We start from the raw sequence: 11140 nt of genomic DNA, 5'->3' as shown, positions 1-11140 counted from the left end.
TTTTGATAATTTGGGTCGATGATCTAATTATCGCTGCTAGTGATAGTGACTCACTCACAAGTGTAAAAGAAATGTTAAGTGAAAAATTTAAGATGAAAGATCTTGGGAGGCTTGGACATTTCCTAGGCATTGATTTTACACAAAGTGAAGGGAAAATAACGATGAACCAAACAAGGTACATAACAAAGATACTGGAAAGGTTTGGTATGTCAGACTGTAAGACAAGGTCAACACCATGTGAACAAAAACTAAACTTTGATGGTGATGGTGAACTTATTGATTCAAAAAGGTATCGTGAAGTGATAGGCAGCTTGATATATGTGATGACATGTACAAGACCGGATATCAGTTGGATTGTCAGCAAGCTGTCACAATACCTATCAGAACCAAAAGAGCAACACTGGATAACAGCTAAACATGTGTTGAGGTACTTGAAGGGAACAATGAATCAGGAGTTGTGTTACAAAAAGGGGGTGGAAAAACTCAACCTCGTAGCATATAGTGATGCTGATTGGGCAGCAGATCAAAGTGACAGACGAAGCATAACAGGGTATTGTTTTAGTTTAACTAAATGTGGACCTGTCATTTCATGGAGGTCTAAGAAGCAGCCAACAGTAGCTTTATCTACATGTGAAGCAGAGTACATGGCACTGGCTGCTACTACACAAGAAAGTTTGTACCTTGTACTGTTATTGGGCGAGATGGATATTGAGTGCCAATATACACCAGTAACAATCTTTGAAGATAACCAAGGTGCAATTGCTCTGTCAAAGAACCCAGTATGTCGTCAGAGATGTAAACATGTCGACATCAGATATCATTTCATTCGATCTGCACTCAGTGATGGTAAAATAAGTATTGAATATTGTCCAACGGCAGACATGGCTGCAGATGTTTTGACTAAACCTGTAACGAAGTTCAAAAATGAAAAATTCTTGGGTTACATGTTTGGAATATAAACTGACATTTGTGAGATGAATAACTGTAAGCTAAATGTGTTGATAAAGTTAGGTTGAATACGACTTGTACAGTATAAGAGCAAGTGGGGGTGTTGGCATGTGGACTAATATGTTGTTGAGTTGTGTTCTTACACTGGTACAGTCATGCCCTATGAGAGATGTATGACTGCGCATGTGCGAAAATAAATAAAGTGCATTTTCCCCCGTTCTGGTTAAAACACCAATGATGAACATGTGTGTTTATTCCTCCGTTAAGTAAACCGGTATTCCTGTCCTGAAGATGTCAGCACCAACAAAAACCTTTCGCTTGATACGGTTATCCATAACAAGTCAACATTTGAATGCAATTTACTTTAATTAAACCACCTGTGAGCGAACTTATCTAGAGTTATAGTGCACCAAAAGTCATTTTCCAATGCTTTGTCGCTGTTATCTAGCGCATTAATGTTATACGGAAAAGGGGTCTGTCTCCATAATGACCAATAGAAATAGCCTACCTACAAATGGTAAAAAGTTGTCACGTTGTGCTGCCAGTGTTGACAACTTAGCGACGTTGTCGCTATATTTAGCGATTATTCAGACCCCTCTAGCAACACATTTTCAAAAAATCAACTAGCGACAAATCTAGCGACTTTTCTGGTGTTATTGGAGACTTTTGGAGACTGACGTGAAAGCACGTATCGTTCTTACTCTTCTCAACGAGCAGCGGGTGCTGCCGCCTTGCCGCCCACCACACCCCCGTCCCAAAGAACTCACAGGCGGCCCAGTCCTCGCGCAGCAGTCCCTCCCAGTTGCAGTCAAGAGCAGGAGATGTTCATCCCTCCGAGTCCAGACTGCACATGAATTGCGCATGTGGGAAGCCGCCACTGGCTGATCCCGCCCTGACTGGATGTAAATGTAAAATGTTCTTTGTCTAAACTAAATCACGGCACAAAAATAAATCACTGCATTTGACTTACACAGCCTCAGTCACTTACTCACCTTGTCCACTGTGTGTGTGCCACTCTGTGACATAAGCTAAAAATCTAGCTGGCTAGCTCATCATGTTTCAGTCTGAACTGTACACTCAGAAATACAGAAAGGAGTGGGACTCAAACCCTGAATACAAAGGCTGGTTGAAGCCGTTTATTGGAGATGATACACGGGCATACTGCCTGTATTGTAAAACTGATTTCTACACCAAACTTAGTGATGAAAAAAAAACATGACAACTCAAAAACATGCTCAAAAGGCAAAGCCTTCTAACCCAAAACAAGCTGCCATTTATGGTTAAAAAACATTTACTCTGCAAAGAAGGCTGAGGCCACCATAGCATTAGCTATCGCTGAACACTGTTGGAGAAGCATGTAGAGCTGCTTTCTCAGACTCCACTGCTGTTACCCACTTCAAAATGCACAGGACAAAGTGCACAGAAATGAATAATGGTGTTCGCAGATGTGGGTGACCAGCGTTTCAGCCTCCTCCTCGATGAGTCCACGGATGTAAGTGTTTCTAAGTACCTGGGGGTTGTGATAAGGTACTTTAGTGACACCAAGCAGACAATTGTATCAACATTTCTGGGGCTTGTTGAGTTGGAGGGAGGAGATGCCAAATCTATAGCCCGTGCTGTTGTGGCTTTCCTCGAGAAGTGTTGTCTTAAAAAAGAGAAACTCCTGGGGATAGGGACTGACAATGCCTCTGTTATGACGGGGATTAACAATGGGGTCCATAAAGTGCTGAAGGAGGAGTATGGCCTCAAATATCTGGTTCTTATTCGCTATGTGTGCCACTCTCTTCAGCTTGCTCATTTGTAGTTCTAAACATATTTAGGCTGTTTTTACTCACTTTTTGTCTCTCCCATGACTTTATTCCTCTCTCCTACAGCGTCCATCACAATTACATACACATGGCCAACTTTGCAAATTAGGTGATGACGTTATTTTGCGACTTCTAGTGACTTTTAGGGCAGCCAATAGCTACTTTCCTTACTGAGGAGTTGGCAACACTGTGCTGCTACTACTCCTTGACACAGCTGCCTCTGCTGCAGCACTCTCTCAACGAACCCCCTCCCACTCAGTAACAGGCTGCTCACTGCCTGATAGTCAGCAGCAGCAGGTTATAGTTAAATATATATTATTATTTTATGTTTTTAAAGAGAATGCCATGGCGGGCGCGGTGCAATTTAGAAGTAACCCCAAAACCCGCCACCAATACATTTTCACTCACGACATTGTTTTCAGTGCTGCCCAATTTCGTGAAAACCGCAAACATGGCAACCCTGGTCATGCTGTGGATGTTTGGTCAGGACGTGTCGTTTTAATTTGTTCGTTTTGAGTTACTCATTACAAAGCACACAAAACACATTGTGGGCCCTCGTCGTTATTTCTCAAAGTTTGTTTGAAACGAAGAAAGAGAAAAACATCGCTGTATTTGCGTTTCATGGCGATTGATCTCAGTCAGAATTTAGGCAGCGGCGAGTGGCAATGACAAGTCAATAGCTGACAGCGTATCATCTGCTGCTGAAGACAGCGCTGCAGCGTTTGGGTCGCTGAGTGATCTTCAAGAAAACTGCAGAAAAAAAGATCTGGTAAACCGCGAAGAACACGGGCATCTCCCTCCCACTCGCTCAGCTGCCAAACTGACACCGCTGCTAAGCAGACTGTTAGGGTTGAACTGGCTATTTGTTTGCATAACTTATATAATATACTGGGGAAGCTATGCTACAATATTAAGTATATGAACTGCGGATAAATCAACTGCTGAAGACAGGAAGAACGACACCCGGCGACAGGAAGTGCGTCACTAGGCTGGGACCTGCCTGCACGCCGACGTTAGGATGAGCAAGTTTAAACCACGCTCCTCCTCCCTCTGACAGGCCAGCATTGAGCGGGAACTATCTCTGTCAGAGTATATAAGAGAGAACAATAGAATGTGACGCTCTCTTTGTCTGCCCTGCGAGGTGTCACAGAGAGACCGTATACGAACGACATATTTACCATACACGTGTTTGCATTAATTCAAGTACAGCTAAATCAGAAGTTACTATGTGCTGACTATTTTGTTCTGATACCAGAAACGAACAGGACGCAACTTTAACAAGACTGAACAGAGTGCGCTGTTGCAGTTGGCCAAACCAATTCCAGTAATTCATGAAATAATTATACATTTAATCAAACACGTCGTGACCCACCATGAACAGGTCCGCGACCCATACTTTAAGAAAGGCTGCTCTAGACTAGAGGGTTAATAGTTAGCCCTTGGAAATCAAATCTTTACAGCCCTGAACAAAGAATATCCTCTTGGTATGGGCAGCCTGGTGGATGTGTGCTGTGTGTCGTGGCAGTCAGTAGGTGTATGTGTAGCGGTGGGAGGTGTGTGTTTGGGGTCAGACCAACCCCCCACACTGGAGACGACTGCACACCTGGACCTTCATAGAAGTAACTTTGTGTTGTGTGTCTTAAACAGATCAATATAAAAACAAACATATTTTATATTTGAGATTCTTCAAAGTATCAACCCTTTGCCTTGATGACAGCTTTGCACACTCTTAGCATTCTCTCTTTTGATTTGTTTACCCTTTTTTTGGTTACTACATGATTCCATATGTGTTATTTCATAGTTTTGATGTCTTTACTATTATTCTACAATGTAGAAAATAGACCAAATAAAGAAAAACCCTTGAAGGAGTAGGAGAGTGACAAGAATCGTGCAAACTAACAGGCGGGCTGCAAACAGACAAATAACAGCGCAGAACGGCATCTCAGAACACACAACTCGTGGATCCTTGTCATTGATTGGCTATTGCAGCAGACGACCACACCGGGTTCCACTCCTATCAGCTTAAAACAAGAATAAGCTGCTCCGGTGGGCACACCGTCACCAACACTGGTCAAGAGGAGTGGAAAAACATCGCCTGGAACATGACAGCAAGTTCCGTTTACTTGAGTGGCCTGGTCAGTCCCCAGACCTCAACCCTATAGAGCATCTGTGGGATGAGATGTAATGGGCTGTTGCTGGCATGAATGTACCGCCGTCCAATCAGCAGCAACTGCGTGATGACATCACGTCAGCATGGACCAACATCCCTGTGGAACGTTTCCCACACCTTGTAGAATACCCCAAATAATTCAGCGTGTTCTGGGTGCAATGGGGGGTCCGACCGATACTAAATGGGTGTACCTTATAAACTGTCCAGTGAGTGTACATTGTGTGTACACTCACACACACACTGCTACCACTCCCCATCCCTCTTTTTCTTCCCTGTTCTTCCTTCTCCTCTCTCTCCCTCTTCTTTGCTTGTCTCTGTGTTCATGCGTCTGTAAGTGTTTCTATTAATATTTGTGTCTGTGTGTGTGTGTCTGTGCACATGTATCTCTGTGTGTGTAGGGTACTGTGCTGCTCTAGACTGTCCCAGGCGGTGCTGTGTGAGGGGGAGGTCCAGATGGTGGTGGGCATGTCCAACCGAAGACTGGTTAGCTCCTCCTACTCTGTCGCCACAACCCCGCTGCAGGTCTACACACTGACACAGGATGGCAGGTAACCACGGGTGACCAGGGTCTTCACTCGTCTGGCATGGTTAATGCTGTGTGTGTGTGTGTGTACTCTATGTCTGTGTTTATGTCTTTCCGACCTCTCTCAGGCTGCAGGCCTGCCTGTCTTTGGTCTGTCCTACTGAGCGCGTGCGGGCCGTGGCGGTGGTGGAGGGACAGACTGACGCTCTGATTGGCTCCACCCACGGCGGACATGTGTTTCTGTGGTGAGCAAGAGAACGTAGCTAATTCAGTGCTTCCTGGTGCTGGGGACCTAAACGGGGGCGCCCATGAGGTTATTTTAATAAGTGGTGTAGTTCTAGGGCAAAAAAACCCTTTAGGTCCCCAGGACCAGGATGCTCTGATTGAAAGGTTTTCAAAGACACTTGCACTGGTTTTGTAGACAGCTGCTTAATCGAGGAACGCTTTTACTTCCAATGACTGTAATATGTGCTTTTCTCACCTATCTTAGTGGAATGCACTGACTGTAAGTCTCTCTCTGGATAAGAGCATCTGCTAAATGCCTTCTCAAACCTGTTTACAGTTGAATGAGAATCTTCTCCGTTAACTGTGTGTGTGTCAGGAACGTGACGACGGGGCAGCTGCTGCAGCGCATCACTCTGGGAGATGGTTTCACGGATACGCTCTGCCTCCGAGGATACTCCCTCTGCGTGAGTGTGCGTATTTAGTGTGTGTGTGTGTGTGTGTAGTATCTGTACCAGGAAGAGTGTGTTCGTTCCTACTATAATGTGTGAGAGAACCTACAGGACATGGGAGAATTTCTGATCGTTGTTTGTGTATTCTCACCATGTTATTCCCCATGTCTAACCAACAGCCTCCACCCACCTTGACTGAATAGTGATGATGTTGTCATGTCCCATTCCGTCCTACGAAACCTCCCAGTGTCTGCGTCCCAAACCACACAATTCTCTGCCCTTTCTCTATGTGCACTCTCTCCCACACACATTTAAAATCATTACTGTCCAAAACCCAGCCATTGGTTAGAGGGAGTGTCCACTACTTTCCTTCTAAATCCATGTAGAGCAGTGAACAAGTGTATTGTGAGAGTACAGAGAATTTAGACAGTCAATGTGTAACTCAAATTGTATTTATGACATACGCCGAATACAACAGGTGTGTAGACCTTACCGTGAAATGCTTACTTACAAGCCCTTAACCAATAATGCTGTTCAAGAAATGGTTAATAAAATATTTACTAAATAAACTAAAGTAAAAAAAAAGATCAAATCAATCAAAAAGTAAAAGAGGACATTTACATAACAATAACGAGGCTAAAAACAGGGGGAACCGGTACCGAGTCAATGTGCGGGGGTACCTTTGTAGATATAGTGATGGTATGTATAGTCATGATGTTGTCCTGATTTATTGTTTGTTTCTTGTTTTTATTTTTTATTTATTTATTCTGTGAAGTGTGTTGAGACCTGGAGAAAGACACTTTGAATGAATTTTGATTTGTCATGTCCCCGTTCGTCCTACAGGGGGTGCTGTTTGTCCTGTTGCAACACCCGTCCCTGTGTGCTGTGGAGGAGGAAGAGGGAGGGGCTCTGTTCTCGCTGGTCGCCACCAACCCTCTGACTGGCACCGTCACCCTGGCAACCAGACTAGGCCTCCCCAAAGCCTGCACCGGGAGGTGAGAAGGGGAGGAGGAAGGGGAGAGTTGGCAGGAAGAGGGAATTGTGTGTTAACCTCTCTCTCATTTGTGGGTGTGTGTGTATTCTGTGTGTGTGTGTGTGTTTTCTCCCTAGGCTGGTGGAGGTTGATGTCCATGGCTCCAGTGTTGTTGGGGTTTTCCGGTCTGGCTCCGTGTGTGTGTGGCAGCTTGGGAGGCGTCAGGCCCAGGAGGGGGTCTGGTTCCCAGAGCTGGGGTGTCAGCTCGCCCGTTGGGGGCCGCAGGGAACTGTCCTGATGGCACACCTCAATGGAGACGTCTGCTTACACCGCTACAGACCACTCTGATCTACTATAGACCACTCTGAACAACTACAGACCACTATATACCACTCTGAACAACTACAGACCACGATAGACCACTCTGAACAACTACAGACCACTATAGACCACTCTGAACAACTATAGACCACTCTGAACAACTACAGACCACTATAGACCACTCTGAACAACTATAGACTACTATAGACCACTCTGAACTACTTCAAAATCAAATCAAATCAAATTTATTTTTATATAGCCCTTCGTACATCAGCTGATATTCTCAAAGTGCTGTACAGAAACCCAGCCTAAAATCCCAAACAGCAAGCAAAGCATGTGAAAGAAGCACGGTGGCTAGGAAAAACTCCCTAGGAAAAACTCCCTAGAAAGGCCAAAAACCTAGGAAGAAACCTAGAGAGGAACCAGGCTATGAGGGGTGGCCAGTCCTCTTCTGGCTGTGCATGGTGGATATTATAACAGAACATGGTCAAGATGTTAAAATGTTAAAATGTTCATAAATGACCAGCATGGTCAAATAATAATAATCATAGTAGTTGTCGAGGGTGCAACAAGCACGTCCGGTGAACAGGTCAGGGTTCCATAGCCGCAGGCAGAACAGTTGAAACTGGAGCAGCAGCACGGCCAGGTGGACTGGGGACAGCAAGGAGTCATCATACCAGGTAGTCCTGAGGCATGGTCCTAGGGCTCAGGTCCTCCGAGAGAAAGACAGAAAGAGGGAAAGAGAGAATTAGAGAGAGCATGTTTAAATACACACAGGACACCGGATAAGACAAGAGAAATACTCCAGATGTAACAGACTGACCCTAGCCCCCCGACACATAAACTACTGCAGCATAAATACTGGAGGCTGAGACAGGAGGGATCAGAAGACACTGTGGCCCCATCCAATGATACCCCCGGACAGGGCCAAACAGGCAGGATATAACCCCACCCACTTTGCCAAAGCACAGCCCCCACACCACTAGAGAGATGTCTCCAACCACCAACTTACCGTCCTAAGACAAGGCCGAGTATAGCCCACAACGATCTCCGCCATGGCACAACCCAAGGGGGGGCGCCAACCCAGACAGGAAGACCACGTCAGTGACTCAACCCACTCAAGTGACGCACCCCTCCCATGGACGGCATGGAAGAACACCAGAAGGCCAGTGACTCAGCCCCTGTAAAAGGGTTAGAGGCAGAGAATCCCAGTGGAAAGAGGGGAACCGACAAGGCAGAGACAGCAAGGGCGGTTCGTTGCTCCAGCCTTTCCGTTCACCTTCACACTCCTGGGCCAGACTATACTTATACAGACAGACTAGATTTAGATGCACTATTGTAAAGTGGTTGTTCCACTGGATATTATAAGGTGAATGCACCAATTTGTAAGTCGCTCTGGATAAGAGCGTCTGCTAAATGACTTAAATGTAAAATGTAAATGTACTTAATCATAGGACCTACTGAAGAGATAAGTCTTCAGTAAAGACTTAAAGGTTGAGACTGAGTCTGCGTCTCTCACATTGGTAGGCAGACCATTCCATAAAAATGGAGCTCTATAGGAGAAAGCCCTACCTCCAGCCGTTTGCTTAGAAATTCTAGGGACAATTAGGAGGCCTGCGTCTTGTGACCGTAGCGTACGTGTAGGTATGTACGGCAGGACCAAATCGGAAAGATAGGTAGGAGCAAGCCCATGTAATGCTCTGTAGGTTAGCAGTAAAACCTTGAAATCAGCCCTTGCCTTAACAGGAAGCCAGTGTAGGGAGGCTAGCACTGGAGTAATATGATCAAATTTTTTGGTTCTAGTCAGGATTCTAGCAGCCGTATTTAGCACTAACTGAAGTTTATTTAGTGCTTTATCCGGGTAGCCGGAAAGTAGAGCATTGCAGTAGTCCAGCCTAGAAGTAACAAAAGCATGGATTAATTTTTCTGCGTCATTTTTGGACAGAAAATTTCTGATTTTTGCAATGTTACGTAGATGGAAAAAAGCTGTCCTTGAAACAGTCTTGATATGTTCTTCAAAAGAGAGATCAGGGTCCAGAGTAACACCGAGGTCCTTCACAGTTTTATTTGAGACAACTGTACAACCATCCAGATTAATTGTCAGATTCAACAGAAGATCTCTTTGTTTCTTGGGACCTAGAACAAGCATCTCTGTTTTGTCCGAGTTTAAAAGTAGAAAGTTTGCAGCCATCCACTTCTTTATGTCTGAAACACAGGCTTCTAGCGAGGGCAATTTTGGGGCTTCACCATGTTTCATTGAAATGTACAGCTGTGTGTCGTCCGCATAGCAGTGAAATTTAACATTATGTTTTCGAATAACATCCCCAAGAGGTAAAATATATAATGAAAACAATAGTGGTCCTAAAACGGAACCTTGAGGAACACCGAAATTTACAATTGATTTATCAGAGGACAAACCATTCACAGAGACAAACTGATATCTTTCCGACAGATAAGATCTAAACCAGGCCAGAACTTGTCCATGTAGACCAATTTGGGTTTCCAATCTCTCCAAAAGAATGTGGTGATCGATGGTATCAAAAGCGGCACTAAGATCTAGGAGCACGAGGACAGATGCAGAGCCTCGGTCTGACGTCATTAAAAGGTCATTTACCACCTTCACAAGTGCAGTCTCAGTGCTATGATGGGGTCTAAAACCAGACTGAAGCGTTTCGTATACATTGTTTGTCTTCAGGAAGGCAGTGAGTTGCTGTGCAACAGCTTTTTCTAAAATTTTTGAGAGGAATGGAAGATTCGATATAGGCCGATAGTTTTTTATAATTTCTGGATCAAGATTCGGCTTTTTCAAGAGAGGCTTTATTACTGCCACTTTTAGTGAGCTTGGTACACATCCGGTGGATAGAGAGCCGTTTATTATGTTCAACATAGGAGGGCCAAGCACAGGTAGCAGCTCTTTCAGTAGTTTAGTTGGAATAGGGTCCAGTATGCAGCTTGAGGGTTTGGAGGCCATGATTATTTTCATCATTGCGTCAAGAGATATAGTACTAAAACACTTTAGTATCTCCCTTGATCCTAGGTCCTGGCAGAGTTGTGTAGACTCAGGACAATGGAGCTTTGGAGGAATACCCAGATTTAAAGAGGAGTCTGTAATTTGCTTTCTAATGATCATGATCTTTTCCTCAAAGAAGTTCATAAATTTATTACTGCTGAAGTGAAAGCCATCCTCCATTTGCGAAGGCTGCTTTTTAGTTAGCTTTGCGACAGTATCAAAAAGAAATTTCGGATTGTTCTTATTTTCCTCAATTAAGTTGGAAAAATAGGATGATCGAGCAGCAGTGAGGGCTCTTCGATACTGCACGGTACTGTCTTTCCAAGCTTGCAGCACAGCTATCCTTGCCGTAAGGCGATCGTTCTCCTGTATATTATAAGTACAACGACTGCAATTAGAAGGCATCATGTTAATGTTACTTAGCTTTGGCTGTTTGAAGTCCTGACGAACCATGTCCAGATAAAACCTCCGGGGTGAAAAAGTTGAATGAAAAAAGTTGAGTGAGGGAAAAAGTAAAAATATACGGTAATGAAAAAGTAAAAAACCGTCAGGTAGCAAAGTGAGACCACTATAGACCACTCTGAACTACTACAGACCACTCTGAACTACTACAGACAACCATAGACCACTCTGAACAACTACAGACCACTATAGACCACTCTGAACTACTACAGCCTACTCTGAACCACTATAGACCACTACATACCACTCTG

The 11140-nt window shown here is 44.4% G+C and overlaps 1 protein-coding gene across 1 annotated transcript; it reads left to right on the top strand.

The window, feature by feature from the left end:
* Positions 1–5845: 5845 nt before the first annotated feature.
* Positions 5846–7637, top strand: LOC106593093 (partner and localizer of BRCA2-like). The gene is made up of 3 exons (XM_014184429.3): positions 5846–6138; positions 6967–7118; positions 7234–7637. Exons 1-3 carry the CDS (start codon positions 6016–6018, stop codon positions 7442–7444), a joined length of 486 nt encoding a protein of 161 aa, XP_014039904.1. The 5' UTR covers positions 5846–6015; the 3' UTR covers positions 7445–7637.
* The last annotated feature ends 3503 nt before the right edge of the window (positions 7638–11140 follow it).

This window comes from Salmo salar, chromosome 02 (assembly GCF_965601325.2).
Source record: "Salmo salar chromosome 02, fSalSal1, whole genome shotgun sequence".
Classification (NCBI taxonomy): Eukaryota; Metazoa; Chordata; class Actinopteri; order Salmoniformes; family Salmonidae; genus Salmo; species Salmo salar.
Note: the sequence above shows the minus strand (reverse complement) of the source record. Positions and strands in the feature narration are given on the sequence as shown.